This window comes from Montipora foliosa, chromosome 4, assembly GCF_036669935.1.
Source record: "Montipora foliosa isolate CH-2021 chromosome 4, ASM3666993v2, whole genome shotgun sequence".
Classification (NCBI taxonomy): domain Eukaryota; kingdom Metazoa; phylum Cnidaria; class Anthozoa; order Scleractinia; family Acroporidae; genus Montipora; species Montipora foliosa.
Genome location: NC_090872.1, coordinates 14318289 through 14344686, shown reverse-complemented (window position 1 = coordinate 14344686; position 26398 = coordinate 14318289). Strand labels below are relative to the sequence as shown.

At 38.8% G+C, this 26398-nt stretch overlaps 2 protein-coding genes across 2 annotated transcripts; one reads left to right on the top strand and one right to left on the bottom strand.

Annotated features, from left to right (window-relative positions):
• Window positions 1–652: 652 nt before the first annotated feature.
• On the top strand, window positions 653–4711 carry LOC137999961 (uncharacterized). Its single transcript, XM_068846003.1, has 8 exons — window positions 653–1170; window positions 1431–1479; window positions 2131–2226; window positions 2477–2603; window positions 2789–2920; window positions 3046–3129; window positions 3339–3400; window positions 4618–4711. The coding sequence occupies exons 1-8, from the start codon at window positions 1021–1023 to the stop codon at window positions 4644–4646; spliced, it is 729 nt and encodes a 242-aa protein (XP_068702104.1). The 5' UTR covers window positions 653–1020; the 3' UTR covers window positions 4647–4711.
• Window positions 4545–26398, bottom strand: LOC137999960 (phospholipid-transporting ATPase VD-like). The gene is made up of 18 exons (XM_068846002.1): window positions 25877–26398; window positions 24282–24483; window positions 23268–23356; window positions 21501–21607; window positions 20729–20860; window positions 19373–19512; window positions 18205–18460; window positions 17460–17524; window positions 16036–16899; window positions 15336–15566; window positions 14385–14465; window positions 13517–13765; window positions 12829–13086; window positions 11473–11673; window positions 10231–10311; window positions 9412–9516; window positions 8819–8997; window positions 4545–8059 (listed from the first exon to the last, which is right to left on the bottom strand). The coding sequence occupies exons 1-18, from the start codon at window positions 26251–26253 to the stop codon at window positions 7918–7920; spliced, it is 3759 nt and encodes a 1252-aa protein (XP_068702103.1). The 5' UTR covers window positions 26254–26398; the 3' UTR covers window positions 4545–7917.

Sequence of the window (26398 nt, the reverse complement as noted above, 5' to 3'; positions counted from 1 at the left end):
TCTTTTTGCTTCGGGGATTAGAGTGTTGTAAGACAGGAAGTATAGTTTTAAGTCTTGACTATTTAATTACGAGAACATGAAAGATTCAAACCATTTGTTGCTGGCAATACAAAGGGAGCATTGTGCCGGCCGTTTAATAGACGTTTTCGTCATTATTAAAACTTTTTAAACATCTACAGACCAGCAGAACTATTCAAGATCATAATTTGGAAGAAAAGCATTAGAGCTAAAAAAAAAATCACACATTTTCCGTCGTGTGGTCACGTTCCAGGGGCCCGTTTCTCGAAAGTCCCGGAACTTTTCGGTTATCATAATTCCCTCTGTATCTTAAGAACGGAGAGCCGAGTTTTAATTTAACAAACTTAACTATCATTTTGCTTTTTGCTATCTTGAAAACATGCTGAAAGACCAGCTTACGAAAACAAGTGGAAGGCAGTTTCGTAAATGGCTTTTCAGGCCCGAAAAGTATTCGGGACGTTCAAGAAACGGACTTCAGGAAACTTAATTCACGTTAGTAACGGATGCGCTGAGAGCAGGACACAATAAAAGCAAGAAAAGAGCAGCTGCAATGAATTTAAATTTAAATATTTATAAATGATGTTATATTAACTAAAACAAAAATCTTTAATCGGCTATTTTCATTTTTATCAGAAATGTTTCGACTAAATTTTTTTTCTGCGTTGGTCTTTATTGGACCAGTCAAGTGATAAGGAGATCGTGGGTTCGTTATCGTGTTCGGAAGGACGGGTGAACTTGAGCGAGCGTCCACTAGAGGCTTGAGCGCATGAGCCTCTATTTCACGCCCACCCCAGTCTATTTATTGGTTAGGAGCCAATTGACAGAACTTGAAAGAGGTGAAACCTGAAGGGGGTTTTTTCTTCGAAACAGAGTTCACCCGAGACTTAAATAATCGGTGCTTCGATTCTTACTTAAGATCGACTCCTTTCAAAGCAATTATCATGTTAACGAATTTTGACCCTTTTGAAGGGGGGGATCCAGGAGAAAGAAGTTGATTCGTCCATGACGGGGCAAACTGAGGATCAACCGATTACTTCAGCCGACAAGAGAGAAAAAGCAGAACAGATGCAAGAAATGGCAACTGGACAGGTGTATCCCAAGCCCGAAACTGTCACTGAGAATTTTGTTCCATCAGATCAAAACAATAACAAGGTATGCGACAGATAAACAGAATGCGAATTCACTCCTAAAATAGAAAAGAGAAAACTTAGGAGAGATTTCCATTGTGTGGCAAAAGTAATTTTGGAATCGTGCGTATTTCCGGCAACTAGCCTCGGTTGCAGGTGTGTCATCATACATACTTGACTCTCCGCTTTTTTGTGATTGCTGCACTTGACTTTGACTGTGGATTATGACACTCAATTGAAATAAACCGGGAAAAAAACGGCTGCATTGATTGTACTATTTTGTAGGAGAATGATGATGGCGGAATCCAGGAAAAGAGTGTCAAGGTCTCTAAAGGTAAAGGAGCAATATCCATTTTTGTAAAAAAGCTACTCATGGATGTTTCTTCCAACAATAGCATGTTTCCGTGAAGATAGGAAATTAAGCGGTTTGCGAGACCAACAATACAAGTTTTCTGAATCGGAATTTTCGGTCGATCGGTCGCCATTCAGAAATTAATTAATAATGAAACCAATCCATCCCCCTTCAGTCGTCAATCAAGCAATCAATTGATGGATCAATCTAAAGCGATTTTCCATTAGAGCGAGTTTCAATTGAGTGTCGTAAAACCAAAACCAAAGTAATTACTTTGGCCAATCAAAAAGGACTGAGACAATCGTGCACATTTTCCCGCGCTTTGTGTCGGCTACGTGTAATTACTTCGAGTTTTGATTGGTTTACCGGATTGTCTCCGTCCTTTTTGATTGGCCAAAGTAATTACTTTGGTTTTGGTTTTACGACACTCATTTGAAAACCGCTCTATCAAACAAGCGATTGACCAATTTTAATTTAAACTGATATTTTCATTACACACTGAGAGAGTGGTAGCGACTTTCATGACGTACGAGAAACAATAAAAAAGAAAAATAAACAATTTTATTTTTGTTGCTAACCTTGTAAATATGTAGAAATATGGAAACAAAGCAAGATGTGTTGTTCCTTTTGCAGTTTCAATGGACAGTTTGGAATCGTTCGCATGCCCTGTAACATCATTTGCAGGATGGGACAAAGTCGTTCCTTACAGGGATTTTATCTGCATCTCAGGTATGATTGTTGAAGCCAATAGATACACAGTATTCATGTCAGGTGACCTGTTTACCTCCGAATTTTACCCAAACCATTGCTACTCACTATTGTAAATACCCATACGGATTTCTCGTTCAGTTCAGATTGTATTACAAATACAGTACAAAATTAAGTACAATTATAACGGGTTCCATTGAAAAGTCTTCTTCTTATTATTATTATGATGACGATGATGATGATGATAATGATAATGATTATTATTATTCAGATGTTAAAACAAGCGATGGTGAAGATATTTTAGTGGTTGATACGTCAGCTCTCCCACTGGAAAAGAGCTTTAAAAAGATGTATCGCGGAAAGCAGTTATACCGAGAATCTATGGATGCCATTTTCAAGTAAGTAGACCAAAGCAAGATATGCCAAATGCGATAAGGCACGAATCTGTTGAGCATTCAATTTCAAAGCCTTCTCAGTACTAATCAAGAAAAACACATGAACTCCTATGTCAGGGATGTCGCGTTTTTGGCTGGTCTGACAATCCAAAGCAAGACTAAACATATACTAAAACCTTGTTTCACAGATTTACGAATATCTTCATCAACAATTGTGTTAAATCAACCAAATTTTCCTTGTTGATCTACGCCAACGATGGCTCATCCATTGCACCGTCTGGGAAATGTGCAAAGATGTTTTACAAGGTTTTACAAGAATGGTAAGCAACAAATGCACACAGCTGCGACTTGTCATATGTAACAAATAGTTATTCTTTCACTGTCTCCAAGTCTTATAGTTAAAACGATAGGCCTGATATGTTTTGTTCTCTGTATTCTGTTTTAGTTCAGGCCGCATGGCCAACTGCACAATCATCAATGCCTCTCTGAAGCTAAAGACGCTGCTTTTCGTAAAACGGCCATTCATGAAGTAAGTGGTAGCGTGGAAAAAAGAGGGATCCCCGCCGGTCGGAGTTTCGATCGGATCCCTGACTCTCATTGCCGTTACATTGTCAGGGCTTGAGTTGTGTATGATCTATTTGAGGTAGAAATAACGCATGGGTCTGATAAAAACAAATAAACAACAACATGAAAAAAAGAAAACAAAAACTAAAATTTACCCTATGATCTTTTCGTTAGGACTTGCATAAATAAAAAGATCAGCCTTGTAAACGACATGCAGAGCTTTCTGGAAGCTGAAGGTATTTTTGGTCATGGTGTTTTTTTTTAATGCTTGCAACTGATGTAACATCAACGCGATCCAAAAACTCATAATCATGTTTCCCAGGGCAAGACACATTTCTTCGTCTTTAAGGTGGCTCAAACCAGTTTGCAACAATTGAAAGAAACCCTCTTATTAGAAGGATTGATCACTTAACAGCAATGTTATGGTACCATATCAAACACCAATTATTGCTAAAAAAGATTCAGTCATTTTTGTGACGTAAAAGGTTACCATGACAACAGGAAAGCCTTGCAAAAACACCCCGTATTTTGGCTTTAGCTGATCGTATCTCGAAAACGAACTCGGTGACCTCCATTTTTTAATTTCTGAAATGTAATTTGCATACCAGGATAAAACGTTCTGCAAAGTTAAAAAAAATTCAGAGGAGCAGATTCAGAGCCACCTTTAATAATTGTAAATTTAAGGTAGCTCTAAAGCCGCTACACAGAATTTTTTAAAACTTTGCATAGAGTTTCACCCTGGCCTGCTGATCACTTTTGTGCAATAGAAAATTGGGGTCACTGAGTTCGTTTGACAGTTATGAGCAACTAAAGCCAAAATATAGGGTGTTTTTTTGCAAGACTTTTCTGTTGCCATGGTAACTTGTTCCGTCACAAGAATGACTGGATCTTGTTCAGCAATAATTGGTGTTTTACATGGTACCATAGCATTGCTGTTACTTGATTAAGTGTTGTAGTGTCAATCCTTCTAATAACAAGGTCTCTGGAAACTGTTGAAACCGGTTTGAACCACCTTAAAAACCTACTTTGCCTTTTTCCTCGGGAAACTGCTTTTTTTTTTTCAAAACTAAGCCAAACGAGATGTAATTTGTTACTCAGAAAAGATGGTGCGAAGTATCGTAATGCGACATCAGAAACTGCTACATCGCAACTGCAAATGCTTTGAAATTATTAGAGCACAGCAGTTTTAGGTCATCTTAGAAATAGGCCAATGGTTTCATTTGCTTAACCTGTTAGCTTTACCGCAGCCCACCAAAAAGTGAATAATCGAGATTAAGGCAGAATATGTTTTAAAGACTTCAAGAAACCCTAGTGATTTCGAACATGACAATGAACGGGAATTCAAGGAAAAGGACACCAGAAGGGAAAACGGAATTAAAGAGGCAGGAAAAGGCGATAATTTATAATCTGTTTAGAGGGCAAACTACTGATTGACATTTTTTTCTTTTTACAGGTCTTCCGGACTCTGTATCTACCTTTTAATTACCGTAAGGCATCCGCAATTTCAACGTCATACTTCTTAACTTTCTCTAACTACCTGATGTTTTAAATTAGGGAACAATTATTGTTTATTTCCATTTTTTGTTTCGTTTTTCTATAATTTCCGTCTAAAATGGCCGAATTCAGTTGTTTATAATCATTGATGTTTTAAAATGAGAAAGTTATCGTAGACAAATTTTAATATACATTTTTAGATAATAGTTCCGTATAAATGGTCTGTTTGCGGAAACTTGCAAATGAATTTCTCTGCAGTGACTTAAGGCGTTTCTTTCTGCAGTACTCGAAAGTCAAATTCAACCTTCCTTGCTGTTTCCTTTGCACGAACAAATAACAAAAAGTTCCTTACAACGTAGCTATTATTGTACCCTGCTAGCTAGGCAGAGGTTCCTTGGTTTCTTTCTCCAGCGAGAAGGAAAAGCAACCTCTGCAATAGGCCATTTCCGAGTTCATGTCTGCCTCCCCTTCAAAGCGAGTCCAAGTGAGAAGTTTTTGTTATGAAAATTAGTTTTCATTCAGATGTAAAGTAGAACTAATTACCATCACAAAAACTTTGCACTTAGACTCGCTTTGAAGGGGAGGCAGACATGAACTCGGAAATGGCCTATTATCTCCTCTACAATCTCGTCCCCAGAGTCCGCTGTTCTTTTGGTCAGAACCAAGAACAAGGACTCTGGTCACTTCCAACTTATGCGCAGTCGTAGTGAAGGTCCATTTTTGTAACCGTTGCCAACCACAGTTGTCATTTATTCGTCAAAAGTTCCAGACGACATAGAGGAGATTCTTGCAGAGGTTCCTTTTCTTCTCGTTGGAGAGAGAAATCAAGAAAACCTCTGCCAACAAGGGTAATATTACCGTCGAGGTTTATACTGGATAATTAAATAAAATACGATGAAATTTAAGACATTCCTAACAGACCGCAAAAAAAACCCAACAAACAAACAAAAACAAGAACAAAAAAAATCAAAAGACAAAAACGAAAGAAGCTCTTATTTTGTACAGAAGATAACTTAAAAGAAGTCGTAGCTGAAAACCATGGAGGTCACCAATGGCAAGCTTTACTGAGAAAAAAAGAACGTTGTCGCCACGGGCGTTTAAAGAAAAGCAAACAAATATTTCTCGGTTTCTTCTCCTTAGTGCTTTGATTCGATAGCATCATACTAGTCCAGGAGTTAAGAACAATACTTTGAAACCTGATGAATGAAACTTTTCATCTCGCCAATAATGCTCATGACGTCCGGGACGATAACAATTCTAGTTCAGCAGCAAACCTTTGGTTTAGTAGTATCAAAATTTCTGCGATGGCACTAAAGGCCAGCAAAACTTTGAGCAACCCGGGACTGGTTGCATAATGACCTCATCATTCGGAAAAAATAAAGCATCCCAAAGGTGTAGGGTTCTTCAGCTAGGGATCGACTGAAACCGAAAGCGAAACGTTTTTCTTAGTAACTTGCCGGGACGCCTCCACAATTGCATTTTTAAGTTGCATTACTTTTATAAAGACTACTTCTGTGAAAATTTAAGAAAAGACTGCTACCCAATAAAGCAAAGAAGAGACGCGTTTGCTCAAAGATAGGAAGGCTTTCTAACGAACGCATGCGAGTAGTACATTTGACAGATAACAAAACGTGTAGAGCAGATCTTTGAGAAAGGGATGGCTCGTGTACCAGTGAAAAGCAGTAAAGTCATGGCAGCTTAGGTGCTATCATGTAAAATGTTAACAAGGACAATGAACAGCTTCTTTGGGATAGTTGGATATCCTTTCTTCAAGTGTGTTATGATATAATCATAAGATTCTATTGTATACCATTGGGAAAAAGCCAGGTATCGAGAAAAAGCATCAAACGTTTTAAAATCGTATTTGAATCAATGCTTACCGATTGATTTACACATAACATTGATTAAAATTTGAAATTGTTTTTTAACGTAACCCTGAAAAAGGTACTGTGGTCTCTTTGTGAGCGTGGCCCACAGTAATTTTGACTCTGACGAGGTACCAATTTTAAATAACAAACTGACAGGCACTGACAACTTTATCAGGGATAAAGCCGATTTCAAACAAATACGCAACGGCTCTCGTTTTCTTTCAAGATCGACAACCTCAAGGGCTTCCACACGCCCCCACATCGTTGACCGCGTTCAAATTAAGCCCTTGCCAATGTAAAAGTATTGAACGACGCGTATCCATGTCACTTTGGTACCAACTCCCTCCCCTCCAAACCACCCAAGTGACTCAGCCATATTCCTTGGTTTCAAACTTACCAATATATTAATTTCGGAAATCATAATTTCTTTTCGGTTACCCAAGCATTACACTTTCTTGTAACGATTTTGATTTAGTATTTTTTAACATAACAAAGTGGAGAAAACAACTTGAATTCATGCAGAATCTCAACAAAGCAGCCATACCTTTTACAGGCTTTTTCAAGAGTATCTACATGACTTTGAGAAATAAAATTGGTCTCTAGTCAGTGGTATGCATGCGCCAAATGCGGAACGTTGTCAATGACGTCATAGAGGCCAGGTGACAAAAACAAAGAAATTGCGGCTATATTGGATCAGCACTTGTTTTTCACCTCTTAACATTACATGTACTTTGAATTACATAACTTTTGAGTTTTAAATAGATGCACTGCAGAATGCGAGAAAGAAGATTCACGCACTAAATTCACCAATAAATTTTACCCTTATGTCATTATCTCAATTCTGATTGGCTACTAGCAGGCCGCCAAGACTTGCTGGCATTGTCATACTTGCAAACAGACCTATGATACATGTAAGAATGACGTCATACCTGCATACGATTCTATGTATGCGACACGGTTGTTACCTAAACTTTGAGCAATTTTACCACTAATCTGAGACTTTTTCAAAAGACTAAGATAATCAAGTTGAACTTAACATAAACGGTAAAATGAATACATATTGATATTTGCTAAGAGGGGATTTCACATTTTTTTTCCATTCATAAAAAAGAAAGCTACAATTGCAGGTTCAAGATTTCCCAGTTAAAGCAATTTTGAAATATCTATTGCCATCTATTGTCAGAAAACTCCTTAAAATACGCCCACTGTTAATTTAAAAGCTAAACGCATGGTGCTGTTGAAGGACACATGAAACAGTCTATGGTATCTATAGATCAAAGACCGAGATTACAAAATGAGAAAAATTTGAACAATTTTCAAAAAAAATTGTAATTGAAAAAAAGGAAGCTAAGAAAGGCGTCTCGTCAAAAGAATTAACAGACATTATTCTCTCAGAGGGAAACAGATAGACCAGTCCTATTCTGAATATCTTGTGGTTCAAATATAGTTATTGTGTCTCGATGTTTTGACAGAAGTTGAGCCTCGGTGATATCTGTTGGCCAGATAGTGTTTCTAGACACCATTATGACAAATCTGTGGATGAAATTCAGAAAATATAGCGATCTATTTGGTAATGAATAATAAAATATGAGTAGGCTACCCCCCCCCCCCCCCCCCCCCCTGCCTTAAATATGGAGCACTCAATTCTCTGCTGTCAATCCTGAACAGAATTGTGTGAAAACTGAGAACAAACTAAACGGAATTTTGTAAACGAGACGGTAATGAGACTGAATTTCCTGGCTACCTGGATTTACTAGCGGGGTTATTTCAGTCAGCTGGTACCACATCCTTTTAATTAACTAAAAGTCTTTTGAAAAGGAAACAAGAAAGAGTACAAATAAAATTCTTGCTCTTGTTCACAAAGGAAAGCTTCCACTTCACCTACGACGGTGATTCAGGTGACTTACGTGTGTCCTATGGCGTACTAAGTTCTGTATTTATCTAAGGAACGCCTAATAATTAATCGGCCTCGTAACACGAAGTCATGATCATCGTATGGAATCATAAAAGCTTAAGTGCCGTGAAATTTTGAACATGAAAATTCCCTTAATACTAACTTGTATCTCGGTGTTGAGGAGTTGCATGACATTTGTAGCTAACAGGAGAGAAACAAGTTACAATCCAACATTTTCCCTTGATTTTTGCAAAACGAATATTTGAGTCTGAGGTTTGCCGTAAACGTGATGCTGGATGTCTCTAATACAGCGAATTTTCCCCCCAAACCCTATCATCGAGCTGTTAGGAGATAAACTCCCTCATTTTGCGATGGTCGACGTAAAATTTGCACAGTACCTTGGAAGAAGAGATGCCACAGGACTAAGTGCACAGACCAACCAGAATTCCGAAGTTGCCATGGTGACAAATGGTACGTAATACATGTCCCAGAAGAGATGGCTCAGGAGTCCGTATATAGCAAACCAAAGGAAAGAAAGAAAAATGCTGCCCCATAAAACAAGGTGATGGATGAATGTCTGCGGCAAAATGACAAATAGTTATTAAAAAATCGGACATCAAAGGCAAATGGCAGTTTTAACATTATATATGTCACTGACATAGACTACGTCTGAGGCCCTTTAAAAAGACCGTAATTAATAGCAAATTTTGTTACTGTTTGAGGGGCGAATTCAAATTTAAAATGGGCTATTTCCGAGTTCATGTCTGCCTACTCTTTAAAACGAGTCTAAGTGCGAAGTTTTTGCTATGGTTCTACTTTACGTATGAATGAAAACTAATTTTTATAAGAAAACCTTTGCACTTAGACTCGCTTTGAAAAGGAGGCAAACATGAACTCGGAATGGCCTGTCAATTGCACGTGTAAAAAAGCAACAATTTTTGTGCCATTTACTTCAGACGTTTCAGCTAAATTAGCTCGGCAATTTACTCACCCACTGTGCCGTAAGAAGCGCCAGGTATAAATTAGCAACAATTACTGAACTCTGATGAAGGGCGACACCGACCATTCGCAGGTCTGCTACAGTTCCATAGTACACCTTGAAAACAACAAATTAACTGAAATCAGAATACTGCAAAAATACGCCAAAACCATCATCATATAAGCTCCGTATAACGTCTACCAAGTGTCGTTCAGTTGGGAACGACCGTTTACAAAGGGAAACTTTTTTTTGTAGCGTCAACTTGCTAGTCTGGGACACTCTGCGACTGTCCAATAGCGATGTTTCTCGTGATGTCACCCATTGTTATTAATATGCCAACCAGAACCTAATTGGCTGTTGAAACAATGACTTATTTTGTTCCGTGGTTGGCAAATTTGAATATCAAAAGAAATATGACGTCAATGTTCGTAAACAAGAAAATATCGTTATAACGAGCTGCTCAAAGTGTTCGCTTCGTAAGCCCCAACCAATGTTATCCAGGAGAATTCGAGGCCGCCAACACTGTTCGAATAGAGAACCTTCCCCGTGCAAGAAAACTACTGATGTCAAAGCGGATCAAGATGAATAGCTTGACTAGAGATAAGCTAAAAAGAACAAAGAATAACTTTTCTTCCAAAAAACCAAAATTTGATTTAATTTGCGTTAACTTGTTAATTTCAATTTACAGTGTCCCCGATTAGTGAACTACGGTGCTAGAAGATTAGACACTTAAATAAAGTTCCTTCTATAAAGTTCCTTCTTGAAGCTTATAGCTAGTAAGAGTCTGCTCTGAAAGGCAAACGGTTGGAACAATTCAATGACGCAACTTACCCAAAAAGCGACAAAAAATATCACCACACTTTCGTACAAGGCATCTAAAATAGTAACCCAGAACCACTTTCTATTGTAGAGCTACAAAACAGAACGAAGCACACGACGAAATTAGAAAACGCCCTGCAGATTACAGTGAACGTATTACTGAGAAGAACGATTAGCAACGACTATTTTCTTTCACGTCCTGCATCCAAGGTTATAAATTAGCATGCACCATGCAATAATTTCAACTAACCTCATTTACATTTTGAGTGTAAACTGATGTAATTTCCACCGGAAATAAATGGCGTTTTCGTGACGAACACCCTCAAACTATTTAATGACCCAAAAACTAACTTGGTTTGATGTGCACCTTGCATGACTTTTGCAAAAAAGGTATTAAAAAGGTACGTACAAAACTGGGACGCAAGTTTCGTATTCAGGTTAATGCTTTTGAAATCCATTCGCTACGTTTCTGGGAAATTTGATGGGAAAACCGACGGCTTAGGCAACGACGACGCAGAAAAACACTGACAAATATTACTTACTGCCACACATGCTTCAAGGGCAACACGCATTTCAGAACATTAATTTGCCGCACTCGGAAAACCAACAACGTTATTACCAAATTAAAGGTTTTGACGACAACTTGACGATATAAGAGCGAATCTTTCCTTCAAAACCGATATTGTACAACGTTTTTAAAACCCATATTGTACAACGTTATCGAGATGAAAAATCGCGAAATCTGTAATAAGTATCCGTTCCGTTTAAATCAATTAAAATAAGGCCGGTTGTATGTTGACTGCCGCAGTGGTATGGATACCCTGTGGGAAGCCAGAGTGTTTGCACGTTTGCCGAGAAATTTGCTTCATTGTCTTGGTAAGAGTCATTTTTGGCTCAAGGTGTAATATTTATAGAATAATATTTATAATAATTAATGACATAAATTTCTCGAGAAGTATTCACCCGTATCCCATAGAAAACCATCAAATAACCAGTAATTATACAGTCGATGTATAAGTACTGTAAGTTAAGTTATGTATTTCTCTGGGTATATGAATAAACTAACTGCAGACAGTACTGTTTCGGCCTTCTGGGCCTCATTAGTGCAGTGCTGATGCCTAGGATGGAGGTTAAGTTTAATAAGCCACCCCAAATGTCCCACACATGTTTCCTATAGCTGTTTTCGTTGCCTCAATTTCATAATAGCATCTCTTTTCCTACTAGAAAGCTGTGAATAAAAGCATAGGTATCCACCTCACTATTTTGTCCTGATTTGTAGAGGTCGGGTCTTGCTGTTAGTATCGGATCAGGGACATCTTTGTCCAGGATTCCGCAGATAACAGGAGGTACGGCGGTGAACAGAAGGTTGAAGAAAATCAAAGATAGATCATCAATAGCATTTGAACCGGAAAAGCCATTGTAGAGTTGGAACCAAAATAGGACTAAAACAAACATCTTAAAGAAAAAAAACAAGAAGATATCAAGGCTAACAACGCCCTGAGTACAGTTGAATTTGACTTAAAGTGGATCTTACACAGCGGTGTTTAATGCAGGCGCCATAATTGTCTTCCTAACAGAGCACAGTATCATGGGATAGGACGCTGCTACTACAGCAGTTCCTTGGTGACTGGTTCAGAAAACAATACGCACTAAAACATTTACTACGGAAACAATGGAGCCTAACCCCAAACAGTGGTTTTGGACTGCAATGAAACTAGAGGTTGTAAAGGGCCGCGTAGTTTCTGGATACTATCGGTTAGCGTCGAGAACAAAAACTCCTGCCACGCTCCGAAATACGCGAATTCATAGTGAAAGCCTCTTTTGTACCGTTGGCAACGAAACACTATTCTTTTGAAGTTCTAAAAAGTGCGTCAAGGAGACGGAAGTACAAGGTTAACGAACTTCCTGGTTTCGAAAACGGTTGCGACTAAAATGGCTAAGCCACAGTCAGGTGAGACACTTCATGAAAAATAAATAACATTGCGTTGGACTGACGTAGTGAAGGTGTTGCATGTAAATAAAATATCAACCTCGACGTCATTAATAACTAACCATTTTCGAACAAGTACTCAGGATTAAAATAATAGTGTAGATTAGTACTTAACACAACAAACGATACAATAAGGGTGCATGGAATGACCGGTTTTCATCTCATTGTTCGGCATGTATTTGTCAAACAGTGTCCCACGTGATCGTGGCGGATCCCCTTTAGTCACAACCGTTTCTAAACCAGTGAGAGGTTGTTGTTTTTGGCGCTGACCGAAAGAATCGCGGGCTCTATCAACAAGAACTGAATGGGTTTGGGTCTTACTTTTTTGCTGCTGCACTTAAACGCATGTGCAATACCAGACGCCAGTTGGCTCGTTTTAAGTTCCATGTGTAAAAACGAAACGAAAATGTGGTGCTTTAATTTCATTGCGAATATAGCAGCAATCTTAGGACTAAGTTCAATGTGCTAAGCTCCCAAGACTTGTCTGCAGTTCGGTGGTAGAGCATTCGAACCATTTCTCGCGCAGTTTAAAAATGAATTGGTTCAGTTCGACCAATTAGCAAGATAACTCCTTAAAACGTCAAAATCAATTAGTTCACCAAAAGGTATCGAACTCTTACCGCGTTTTTGAAGAAGAAATACAAGAACATCTTTGTGATACGATCATAGCACCAGTGGCCATGAACCAATAGGAGGCGAGATAAGAACTTAAACCGTCCAATAGCGAAGTCGCTTGCCATGACTGCTTGCATTCCCTCCTGACCGGAAATACCAATACCGACATCCGCCATTTGGATCATGCTTACGTCATTGGCACCGTCACCAATTGCTAACGTCATAGTTTTCAGACCATTTCTGACCAACTGAACAACTGCTGACTGTAAGATTTAGAAAATAAGAGAGGTCAGAAGAACTGGCTCCCTGGCTCCCTAATTATTTCAGTCTTCAAAAGACGCCGCGAAGTGTAAACAAAGAAGAGAGAATCTGTCTGAGTAATTTCATGCCAAATCGAGACTAGAAGGCTGATACAAGTGCCAATCGTAAATTCCATCATGCCAATAACTAACAACCGAAAATGCTCGTGTACGCGCAACTCTCATCAGACTTCAAGAAGTCCCTTCACAAGTCAGAGGAGCCGCGCGATTTTGAGTCAATCGTGTCGTGTTTTGTTACGCAATGTAGAGAGCGGTCGAGGTTGGCTTGGGGAAGAAGAATTCTCCATGGCGATCGACTCGCCTGACAGCAGGCAATCTAAACGCTCTTTGAATGTTATGGTGTTGAAAACAAAGCACAATGTAATTGACTGACCTTTTGATAAGGTGTCGCTCTACAACACAACACAACTTGACAACGTCTTGCTAAATCTAAGAACTTTACATTCAAGGGTTCTTCCAATGCGTGCATTAGTGTTCGGCCATCAATTATGAGTCCTAACGACTGGCTTGCAGGGAACGCCGATGAACTTATTTGACCTGACACAGAGTTGTCACTGCCAACGCTAACAACTTCGGACTGGAAATGAGCCAACCAAGACGTGATCTGACCATTGCAATCTTCCTGTGGGTTGAACAAGGATTCCATTATGATTTTAATCATTTTAGTAAGCATAATAACAAACTGAAAAGACTCGTAAGGAGGTCCTCAAATAGTTTCATGCAAGTATATATAGGTCCCCTGATTTTTTTGGAGCGCTTTTCATTTGAAAGAAAAAACCCGGAATTTTTTCCGCAAAATGGAACCAATTCTTTTGCCATGAATAAAATTGGAAGAAGTGGCTATGACAAAAGAGCATGGCTATAGTATGAACTTGAAGCATAGGGTACAATGCGTTCCCGTCATTTCTGAAAAGAGAAATATGTTCTCCTTTTTTTTCCCGCGGAAAAATCTAAAGGGGTGGACTGTTCCGACTCGTTACCCCACCATAGTGGGCATACACCAACAGTGGATCGTTCATTCTCTACCTCTACTTCCACTTTGTTCGGACCAAATCAGTTTTTAGACACTTAAACCAAATTGTACAACGTCAAAAAAATGGTTAGATTGCGAAAGACTTACTTTCGTGCAAGGCAACATTTTAATTTTATTTTGATGCGAGTTTTTCGGTGACGATGCCTAAACGTCCTACTAACAGAACATACGTAAGGTACACATAACTCGATGTGATTTTAAGACATACCTTGGATTTTGCATTTATTATCACCCGGTGCATGTTTTTGTCCAAAAGTCTACAGGAAAACGCCACGTTAATAGCGGTTTCCTAAGAATAAAATTATGAGATAATAAAGGCGAATCGTCCATATCAGCTCCCCAAGTGCAAAGATCTTTACTGAGTATGGCTGGTTTTCACCTTAAAGGGACACTGTCACGGGCTGACATGCGCAGTAGCATTCACTCTCTCCGAGACTTGTCACGCTCGACCGCCACTATGGAAATATCGGTAAGTTGAAGAATTCTGCATATATTTTGCATTAAATCAAGTTTATCTAAGGCAAATGCTATCTTTATCTAAAGCAAATTCCCCTCTGCCTTCGACCGTTCGTTTCCGCCCTGAGTTGATGCGTTTACCGCCATGTCCGGATCCTCCGCTAGACGCCATTTCAAATTTGTGATTGCTAGTAACTTGAAAAAGTCAGGCTGACTTTTTCAGCTACACGAGCATGCGCAGACCGTGACCGTGTCCCTTTAAGTCACTGCCACCACGTTGGTACCCGGTGGACGAAAAATGACGAGATCTCTCCGTTGCTCCTCCTGTTCGCCCACCAGCACTTGTGCATTGTACGATTCTCAACAAGTTCACACACTTGCGACAAAAGTATAACCATAAAACAAAGCATACTCTGTCATGATATCAATGTGGTATTAATCATACCCATTTGTTTTACACGGGTGCAAGCATTAAAATGGTGAGCAATATGGGCATATATGTTCTCTGTAAAGTCAAGTTTCTGTTCACACTTGTATCTTATTACAGTACGATTAAACAACAAGTACCGCTACAAAAAACGTCCATGTGACATTGGACAAACTAACAAGCAAACGGCGGTCGAGTTCGCGGAAAAAAATTCCTCTCTTCTCATGCAGAGAGTCAAAGTTAGGGCGCTACGAGAGTTATATAGTGAAGTCCCACCTGTTTGTCTCCTGTAAGAACCCACACTTTCAAGCCTCCCTCGCGTAACCTGGCAATTGTCTCAGGGACCCCATCTTGCAAACGGTCCTCGATACCTGTGGCACCAAGAAGCTCCATGTTACTTTCCAGTTTATGCGCTGACAGATGAACGAGCCTTTCTCTGTCACGAAGATCAGTTTCGGCGCGTCTGTGCTGTTCTAACCATTCCTCATAATCTTCATCTGACAAATTCTACAACAAATTTCAAAAAAGGGCTGAGCGTTTCGTTCAGGAGATATGCCCAAGATTTACTAAAACAAACATAAGGTTTACTACGGACAACACATTGTATTTTCACCTTAAAACCAGTTACAGTCGAACACACAATGTTTGCTAATAGGAAGGTATTCCAAATTGACATAATTACTAAATTGCATTAATTGCCTCCTTGTTAATGTTAATGTTTAAAGTATGCATTTGTGACGTAAACGGAGAGAGAGACGCACAATTGTTGGAGGGAAAGCTGGTCTAAAGGGCAGATGCTATAAGACGGTTACTTCAGGGGAGATACTGTACCGTAGTAGTGGGATACGGGTCATCAGCTCCTCTAACGGCACACTGCATCACCGACTGTCTCCTTGTTTGATTCAAAATAGCCCACGCACGCAATTACATGTAGTGCCTCTGTTTGACACACAACGCCGTCTTTAATGTAACTTACCCTCCTCGCCATGCATAACGTTCTCAGACCATCTCTCGCGTACAAATCCAAATGATGCACAGTCTCCTCCACTAACGAGCCCCTGCTGTCACGCTTGGCACCTCCCTTCCCGTCACCAGCATCAACTTCATCAGCCATAAACTGCCGATTGGTTCGTTTCAGCTTTGGAAGCACAGCCGAGTCAGCACCTTTGCAATACATCACTATGCTGCTATCATCCTGACGTCGAACAATAACTGACATTCGCTTCCGTGAAGAATCAAACGGCAGCACATGAAGAACTTCGTAAGTGACTTCGCCTTCGCCGGGAATAAATAGTGTGACCTTGTCAGGACTACGGGATAAGAGTTTATAGCCATACAAACATGCTGCTTTCACAAGCGCAGCTTCGTCGGGCGACTCGGCCTCGTAGATTATTTCTGAGGACGCTCCACTGGCTTCCATAGATTCTATTATAGATGAACCACTATTTCTGGGTCTCTTGGTCAAAGTTTCACAAGAATGTTTCAATGGTGTTGCGGAAACGGCCATGTTTTCCCACGCAGAATGACGATCCCTAGAGCAAGCGTGCACTGAACTGTAGCCAGGAGTCAAATGATCGTCAACGGTACGATAATCGCTTAAATCTAGAGGAACACGATCGTTCTCCGCCTCGCAAGACAAATCCGTTTCCTCTGTTCTTCCTGAATTCTTATTACTTTCCGGTGGGGAATGTTTCCTCCTCGCTACAACCACTGTATTGCAAATAGCGAGCAGTATAAAGAACTCCCTCAAAAAAGAGCTTTTGGGTTCGTTATAGAAGCCCACTCTACTGCGTGAGTCAATCACATCGGCAAGTTCTTTGTCCCAATAAATCGAAGCATCCTGATGAAAAGGGGAGAAACAGCAGAGGGTGCTACAATAAGCCACAGGAGTTTTAGCATGATAACAAAAATTTAAGTTTCCTCGACGCGGGAAAAAAGTGACTGCCTACATGTAGTTTACTTTTTGAAACCGAAGATTATGCAGTGCTTCGGAAACGTTGAACCCTATATACGAACGACAATACCATCATCAATACAAAATATAATGATATTCCCAAGACGACTTACTGTACGGAAAGTCGCCTTGATTCAAGTGGAAAATTTCCACGCGACGAATTTAATTCCTCAATCTCTTGGCACTTTCCCGAAACAAATCCGGTAAGCAACGTTCAACACGCGCAACTGAGTTATTATAGTTTCTTTAAGTCCCTTTTGAAAAAAAATGCCGAGACAACTCCAACACGTGCGACGTTTTTTTTTTTACCTTGCAGGACAATAGGACAATGAACTGTAAAGACATTGGAAAATACCTTCTCACATTACAATGTAGCTGAACGCGCAGTAAATCCAGTACCTTCATTCGTCTGATTTGCTGGACTAGACTACCATTGATTAACTCACCTTGGATCCCTCTGAAATTTGACGGTACATTTGATCAGCAGCTAAAGGCCTGGAGTCCACAGAGTCTGTTTATCACAAATAAAAGAAATGCTTTTGAAAAATCACTCAGAAATGATGACGCACCACAAAACCGGTCGCTTCTCATCTTTTCTTGGTAGTCATTCACGAGTGATAATCACTGCACGACATATAGTCCGAGGTGGCGTTTAGCAAAGAGCAAGACAGGGACGTTCAACTCTCAAAAGATATTTCCAGGCCCAGAACAGTGACAGAGGATTTAAAGACAATAACGACTTACAACATGTTATTATATAATAAGGACAAACGGCCGTTGGGGTCTTTTTCATGATTTCTCACAGAACTCGTACATGTGTGCGTCCACCGTTGAATGACAAATCTGCGACATGTGCCCAGAGTACTACGCCTTTCATTTTGCAGCGTGTCGTCAACATGGGTATTTTGAATCGTTTCACCGCCATTAGCAGACTGCTCTCATGTTTTAGTTTTGACAGATATCCCCCGCCATTTTTGTTCCCACTATGAGAACACGAACACCGACAAACATGAATTATGACCCTGCATAATCGTGACGATATCTTAATTGGTTTCTTCCAACTGCCTGTACATGTGAACCAAGGTTTTAAGTTCCTGTGAGCCCCCTTTGTGAAACGGCGTTGCCCCTTTATACCCCAGTACTACGATATAAGTCCCACCCCCTCCCCTAATACTCGTGTCAGCTTCTTACCAAGCGTGTCCAGGTGGGCGAAGTTCCTTCCTCCGATCGTACACCTCTTAAATACCATTTTATTCTCAGTCAATGTCCCTGTCTTGTCTGAGAAGACATATTTGATTTGTCCGAGATCCTCGTTGATATTGAGTGCACGGCATAGCACTGGTTGATCCATTTCTTCGTAATACAACTGCAGGTCATTGGAGATGAAATAAACTTGGAATAACTTGACAACTTCCATTGAAACATAGAGTGAGATCGGTATGAGGACCTTTAAGAGAGAAAAGAAAAGCAAGAACATAAAAAATGGGCGATTTCATTGGAACCAAGTAAATTTTGGCTTTCATCAGAGACGTGGTCTAACATCGTGTTAGGTTATCCCCAGTTAATTGCTCCACACTCAGGGTGCGTTCGATTGACCCTATTCCAGAATAAGAATACGGAGAGTGATGATTTAAAACGGCATGTTTGGCGTTTTAAGCAACAAGGATAATAAAGATATGTTTAAAACATCATTTAAGCAGGTGTTTGACAATCTTAATGTGAATCTCCGTAAACATGAATAAATTCTGACTTCTATTCCATGTGTTCCTATTCTGGAATACGGTCAATCAAACGCGCCCCTTAGTAACTGACCAGTTAATACATGTACGCATTGACAGACCACAACACCACCGACTCCTTGGCCTCGTCTCTTTTAACAGTGTACCGGCAGCGTGACGTTTAACATAAGTTGTGACGCCAAGTCACAAGTTGTGTGACGTTTCACACAAGTTTTGTGGGACAGCTTTTTGTGCAGGGGTTTCATTAGATTTTGCCAAGGGAGCTCATCTTGCTGAATGTCTTTGATACAATAAAGTACGTAGAAAAGATGATGAGGAGTTGTGAGATGGGCAACGTTGTGGCAAAATGGTATTCACAGCTGGCTAATTTGCCCAGTTGGTCCCCACCCTTAATAATGAACACTCTGATCGACTGAGTCAAAAAACCATTATTTTGCAGATGTCCTTACAGAGGCAGCACTTTGATCTCCGTTGGCAGCCAGAGTTAAACAACCACCTGCAAGGCAGCCTGATGCTAAGCCAACTGATACGCCAACCCTCAGCTAATCACTAAAGCCGGGATACACATGAACATGATTAAAAATATTAGGCCTTGAAATCTGTTTCACAACCGAACAAACCTGTAATATGATTATGAAGGTCCAGAATCGAATGAAACCCTCCATCAATGGGCCTCTTACAAATGGCTCGTCCAATTTGTTGGATCCAGGAGTAAAATGTCTATTAAAGAAATCGTTGTCCCTTGTCCAGAAACCACAACCTGATGGAAGGGGTGTAAAAAAAAAACAAACATGATAAGTCATATTGTATAACTAATACCTGTCCAACTTTGAAGATTGTACAATAAGTTATCACCCAAGGAACATGTGAAAAAATTAATATTTAACAATTATTCCATGAGCCCGCAATGGATATGAGATGGTAAATAGTCAACGCGTTACGCAGTGCCAAGTTGGCTATTACCAATCTCGTATCCAACAAGGGTGAATGGAATTATTGTTTTATTAAATTCTCAACATTTGGTTTTGCTAAATTTTATTTAAGTTCAAGAAACGACCAGAAAGTGATTTGACTTCCGGGTGCCAAAAATTTTATGTTAAGTGACATTTGCCACATTCGTTTCCATATAAGGTCAAATGTAGGTATAATGGCTGGTAACCGAGATCCAGTGAACCAATGAGAGAGCTAGAATTTCATTATCCGACGTTAAGAATTAAATAAAAGGTGTTGTTACTGGTACATAAAGTAAATGCATGAACAGGAACAAATTGAGGAAGAAAGTACATGTGATAAAGTTACTTGTGGGGAAGACTTCACACTCGAATTGACCAAGTTTGAGGGTCAACTTGTAAGTTATGGCCAACAGTTTTCATTGTTTTCGACTGCAAATTAAGGCCCAAATGGCAAACACGAGGGCTATACAGTAAACTGAATTGTAGGAAATAGGTTGCCTAATGAGTTATTCCTACTCTAGATTGTTAAATGAAGCAACAAACACAAACTTTTAAATTTAGCAAGCTGTACTTAAGAATACAGCCTGCCAAATTGGCCATTCATAGCTTGTGTGCTAATTCTGACAGATATAGTATAGAACAATGGCTTGTAAACTTTACCCATCACGATCATAGCGCACACTGCTAAAAGAAGCAATCCAATAACATTTCTAAAAAATGATGGATCAGATCTCAAACCATATTAATTAAGCAACTTAAATGGTAGAGAAACACATTCCATTTTGTGAAACTTTGGTGAACTTGATTTCAGGCACTTTATGCATGGAGTAGGGAATCACATGTCTTGCCTCAAATCAAATTAAAATGACCTTACATGGGAATGGCCTAGTGAAAGTACACACTTGAAAGGGGTTTTAATTAAGTTACATGTAAATTTATAGACAAGTAAAATCATCTGGTGTTAGCCAAAGTGAAATTTTTCTAAAAGTGTTAATCGCAGGAGGGAAACGGTTATGAACTCACCTACTCCTCCCATAAGACAAAGGATAAAAAGAATGACAACACAGGAAACAACATCCATATTGAGGTCTCTCTCAACTTTACTGCGCTTGTAACGGGGCCCACTGTTATTCATCAGGGCTTTTGTGTCATGACCTGTAGCACAACATGCATGTACATGTAAGATAAATTAGCATAATTATCAGAGAGAGACAGTGGGAGATACAGCTGTATGGTTGAGGAAAGGGTCTGATCTGAATGAATTCTAAGTGAAGGGAGCTTTAATTTGCACCACATGTACACATGTAAGGTATGGATACACTGTTTTATTAATCCTTTCACTCCTGTAAAGGCCACTGAGACTTATAGATTTTACTCTGCCTAATGCCTGACAATTTTACTTGTCAATGGGGAACCCCACAGGAGTGAAAGGGTTAATAATTTATTAATTTATACTGCACAGTTTCCTATAAATATTCAATTGTGCCTTATAGATATCAAGACTTAAGACTAAGACTTAAACTTTACAATTCTAAATTTATTTATAAACTGCATCACCTGCTGTTATTGAGCAGTCTGGTATTGGTAAATAATTTTGCAAAAGTCCCACATAGGGAGGATGATTAAAATTTGTATTAGTATTTTTACAGGTAATAGTTCCTATTCATAATTCTATGGAAATCAATGTTTCAGCAATTTCCTTCATTTATGTAAAGATAGATTTTTGTTGTTTTTTATTACTGACTGGTAAAATACATGTAAAGGAATCTCAAAACTTGAAACTAAGAGTACCCACCTGCATAAACGACCATGCCCTCCACCCAATCAGTGTTACGAATTACACAGCCACGCAATAGTAAATTGTTCTTGCCAACAGGCATTTCTCTTCTGATCTCACTAATCCTAAACCCAAAATAGAAAAGAACACTAAATTTAAAAATAAAAAGCCAAAGTCATCAAAATATTGCAAAACAGCTGTGGTTAATGAAAAGAAAATTTAAGTTAAAGTCATTTGTTTGTGCCATTAAAGTACCTCTGTGACCAAAAAATTAATTCTTGTATTTCTTTGGATTTCAAAACTATGTTAACTAACTAAGCTATAATTAAAGTTATAAGCCTTGATTCAAAAAAGACACCTTTTTATTTTAACTGGAATGTTCCTATTTAATGGTCTGCCATTACTAACTTTAAGATCTTGAGAGAACTGGATCGAAGAGAAAATTACATGTACCTCAAAGGCTCACTAGTTTAAGAATGCAATGCATGTGTACGCCATGGAATTAATATGCAGCACAGGCATTTCAGGCTTTCAGACTCGCATTTTGTTGCAAGTATAATACATGTAAGCTGCATTCACACACTGAAATTTTAAGCTAGTGAGCTTTTGACATCACTTTTCCCTGGATCCAACCCTCTGAGGTCCAATCGGTCAGTTTTGAACATGAGTAATGGTGGACCGTGAATTCCAAAACTTACACTCAAAGTAAACGGCCTAATTGGTCCGGATAAAATTCAAAGCTCAAAATTTTGCCAGTCAAGTGTTAAGCAAACACACTTTCAAAATCTGAAGAAAAAGAAGAAGTGATTTTTTTTATCAAAAGGGCTCTTAATTAATATATTATTTCAGTCAATAAGAACAATAAGCTACTGAGAACCAGTTAGAACATTGAAAGCACACTTTCATTCTCACATTTCATTTTTTTCTGAATGTAAAGCACATTTTCAAACAAAACTTTGGCATTTTCTTTTAGAACCCTTCTTTTAAAAGCTTCAACAGCGAAGAGTGTTTAATGCATCAGCTGCTTTCTACAGAGTATATGATTGTGTTCACAAGATTGAGATTATTGTTTGTCCTACATTGCAGCAAAGACAGGTCTGGAAAAGAATGGGCTAAGACTAAAAATGGTTACAACTAGATTTTAGTCTTAAAGTGCCCCTGTGATAAAAAAAAAACACTTCCTCTTTTCCTTCAGATTTTGAAGGTGTGTTTGCTCAACACCTGACTGGCAAAATTTTGAGCTTTGATTTTTATCCAAAGCCCGTTTACTTTGAGTGTAAGTTTTGGATTTCACGGTCCGCAATTATTCACGTTCAAACCTGACCAATTGGACCTCAGATGGTTGGATCCAGGGAAAAGTGACGTCAGAGGCTCACTAGCTTAAAATTTCAGCATGTGAACGCAGCTTATTATATATGCAAAGCGTGAGTTTAAAAGTCTGAAAGCCCAAAACCCCTGTGCTGCATATTAATTCTGCGGCATACACACGTATTGCAATCTTAAACTAGTGAGCCTTTGACGTCATTTTCTCCTCGATCCAGCTCTCTCAAGAACATAATGTTAGTAATGGCGAACCATTAAATAGGAAAATTACAGTTAAAATAAAAAGGTGTCTTTTTGAAATCAAGGCTTAAAACGTGGGTCACTTAGTGTTTTGTTAACATAGTTTTGAAATCCAAAGAAAAATATGAATTGATTTTTTGGTCAAAGCCCTTTAAGACTATTATTTTGCATTAGACTTTTAGTGAGGGAAACCATTTAAAAGAACAAAAAAAGCTAGCATACAAAGTGCCATGGAATCTGTGAATGTGATTGTCTGGTACTCCACACTTCAGCTGATAGGGAAAATGACCAGAGGAAAATATGGAATTTCCCTGAAAGAAAAAAATGCTTATGGTTAACTTAAGAATTTTAAAATTTATTCAACATTATGATAAAACAGTCAAGTTGTGATTACTGGTTTAAAACAATGAATTGATGCCTTTCAGTGTCATTAAACGTTTCCCCACCTGAGAGTGAAACTACAAAGATGTTACTCTTATACGTACATGTAAACACTAGCAATAGAAGGTTAAACTTCCAACGTTTCGGCGACCTCATGACGCCATTATCAAGGAGTTGGAAATGGATATCCTCTCACTGGCTAATTAATACCAGACGACTTTACTTGCTGATTGGGGGCACTTTGTAGGTGTGAATGGGTTAGTACAACTACAATCTGTTGGTTATCACCTTCAGTCTCTGTTTTGAAGATACTTCTTGTTAATTAATTTAAACGACAACCACATGTTTAGCAAGAAGATGCACTATAAAAGGCGTGGCACCTTATGCAAATGATTTATCAATCAACAGTGGAAACAAACCAAGTTCTGTGATAACGTGTGCAATAAAAAAAACCCCTCATGGCAATGTGTCCGTATCTGTTATTCTCTTTTTTAAATTCCCAGTCCCTCTTTCTTGTGCTAGAAATATCATCTTTCAGGGCTTCTGTCTCTGTGTTACTGTTTGATGATCACACCTTCCTGGATAATTAATCAGTTGTGCTTTAATGAATTCCAACAAAAGCAGTGCTTGAAGCCACCCCTTTTATAGTGTGTCTTCATGTTTAAAGAAGCCTGGACAAGAGGAAGTGGAAGAAGAAACTCTGTTTTGGCTTTACCCAAAATTTGCATTGTGTTACACTTACTGTAGCAATTAATCTTGCAGTGTTATAACAATGATAAAAAATCACACCACTCTTTTCCCAGTTCAGCCCTTCAGTCTCTAGTCTTGATCAATATAAACTTATACACATCTTACCCTGTTTAGTCCTTTCACTACTTCTCGTTGTTTGAGATTAGTTTCACCATCAAGGTTAGCAGTCTCAATATGGCAAATGGAATTTTCATCACTGGAGTTTAACAACAGAAGATCTGCTGGAATGACCTCATTGTTCGCCAGTTTAATAAAGTCACCAACAACTACCTTCTTCCATGCAACCTGCTGGTATTCATTGGCATCGCTGGAATAATTAAAAAGAAAAGTTACATGTCAGACAATAGTACATCTTTCCTTGCCAATTATTGACCAATTTTGCTTCTTCGTTGAAGTGCCTGGATGGCCAATAAAAAAAATTGCTCCAGGCTTTAATTACACTCTGATTGACAGGACTGGAGCCCGGCCACACCACTGCCCCATTCTCGCAGTCTGAAACCACTTAAATAATGTCCCTTAATAAATTCTAAACAAAACCAAGGGGACAACAATTATTTGTCCCTCAACGACTCAAAACAGGAGGAACTCAATTTTGACATTTTTCTCCCCTTGGGACAAAATGACTTGACTTGTGTTACAGTATTTTTTCTCAGTTTACAGTGTCCCCAATTAGTGCTCCAGCGCTAGAACGACTAGAACCTTAAATAAAGTTACTTTCCTTTCCTTTCATTATCAAATCCTGGCTCAAACTCTGCTGAATGCACTATACACCAACTGGATACTGTATTTCCTCAGAAATCCCAATCCAGCTTTTTGTTTAGTTTTTCCCATATTCAAGCCAGTATTTACCCCTAGAAATAAACATTTCTGTACCTGATTTTTTACCACAAAAAAACTTGCATACTACCAATGGTCTGACACCGTCTGAACAGAAATGCACGTTACTCCTTTATAAAAAGCACTCAGTCAGGGTAGCATATACGTTGAATGAAAAACCCTTCGCTTTCATTACCAAAAGTCTTCAAGAGTGGAAACGAAAGCCATTTCAAGTTCATTTCTGTTCAACACAATCCAATAATCTGATTGGTTAAGCCCCTACTCCTTACATTTCTGACCACACCAAACTACGCAACACCCTTTTCATATTCAGCACTGATTTGTTCCCAGCTTCAACATCAATTGCCTTGTGCTAAAACTGATCTTTTTGTAAACAGCCATTCTCCACATTGAATTCTGCTTACAACTATACTTAGCAAAGCCCTGGGGCAACTATAATAAGCTTATTACTACATTAAAAAAACAAACAAAAAAAAACGTCCTTCAAAAACGTTCAAAGTTAAGCTTAAAAATGAAAATTAAAAAAGAAATCGAAACACGAAAGCCTCTTAAAAGGAAATTACATTGACAAACATAAATTTTCGTAATCGAGAATGAGCATTTAAAAATTAATTTTGTAAAAATTAATTTCAATTCTCAGTTTTATTGGCGGACGCATCTACGCATCTTTCGTAACAAGTAATCTTTTGCATTTTTTTAAAATCAAAATGCTAATTACTTAAAAATCATTAAGTGATACTTCAACTTCTCTTTGTGACCTGTAAACAACTCAACAATGACTCGACTTAGCTTCGATACTGACTACATGGAAACGAAACTAGGTAGAATTAAATATTAAAAAAAGAAAGACAAATCTCTCTTACCTATTGAAAACAAGGCAGATTCTGTTATTTACTTCTTTATCCGATTTGTACCGTCTGCGATCTTCAAACAAATCTTTGATTGCGGTCACAGACAGCACGAAAATGAGTGGCACCATGGCTACGTATTTGCCAAATGCATTTATCTCTGGGATCAAATTTAATATAATGATGGCCAAGAAATAAATGTTCGCGAAGCGATGAAACTGTTCGAATAAATTCTTAGGAATGAAGGACCATATCGAATATTTCGTGGTCTTGATCGCGTTGTTTCGATTGTGCTTCGAACGAAGTCCACGTTGAAGCTCTTTAGTTTGAGCATGTTTTGGAATAACAAGTCGATGGGGCTCTTCCCGCTCTATTTCACTTCCTTTATCCATACCATTGCAAATACACTATTTCCATCTGTATGGGAAGTTCTGAATGTCCTGCCAACAGATGTAGAGCTGCCTTGAAGGTCAAATTTTATTAACTATTACTTTCAACCCGGAAAACTGTTTTTTTGTTAACTCACCATGAGCCCGC

What these genes read in the sequence shown, in the direction of transcription:
- LOC137999961 (XM_068846003.1), top strand. Translation starts at nt 1,021, where the DNA reads ATGACGGGGCAAACTGAGGATCAACCGATTACTTCAGCCGACAAGAGA. An exon ending in TACAAGGTTTTACAAGAATG is followed by an intron (nt 2,921 to 3,045) that starts GTAAGCAACAAA and finishes ATTCTGTTTTAG; the next exon opens with TTCAGGCCGCATGGCCAACT. An exon ending in GTAAAACGGCCATTCATGAA is followed by an intron (nt 3,130 to 3,338) that starts GTAAGTGGTAGC and finishes TCTTTTCGTTAG; the next exon opens with GACTTGCATAAATAAAAAGA.
- LOC137999960 (XM_068846002.1), bottom strand. Translation starts at nt 26,253, where the DNA reads ATGGATAAAGGAAGTGAAATAGAGCGGGAAGAGCCCCATCGACTTGTT. An exon ending in CACAGATTCCATGGCACTTT is followed by an intron (nt 21,608 to 23,267) that starts GTATGCTAGCTT and finishes TTTTGGGTTTAG; the next exon opens with GATTAGTGAGATCAGAAGAG. An exon ending in CGTTATGCATGGCGAGGAGG is followed by an intron (nt 15,567 to 16,035) that starts GTAAGTTACATT and finishes AATTTGTTGTAG; the next exon opens with AATTTGTCAGATGAAGATTA.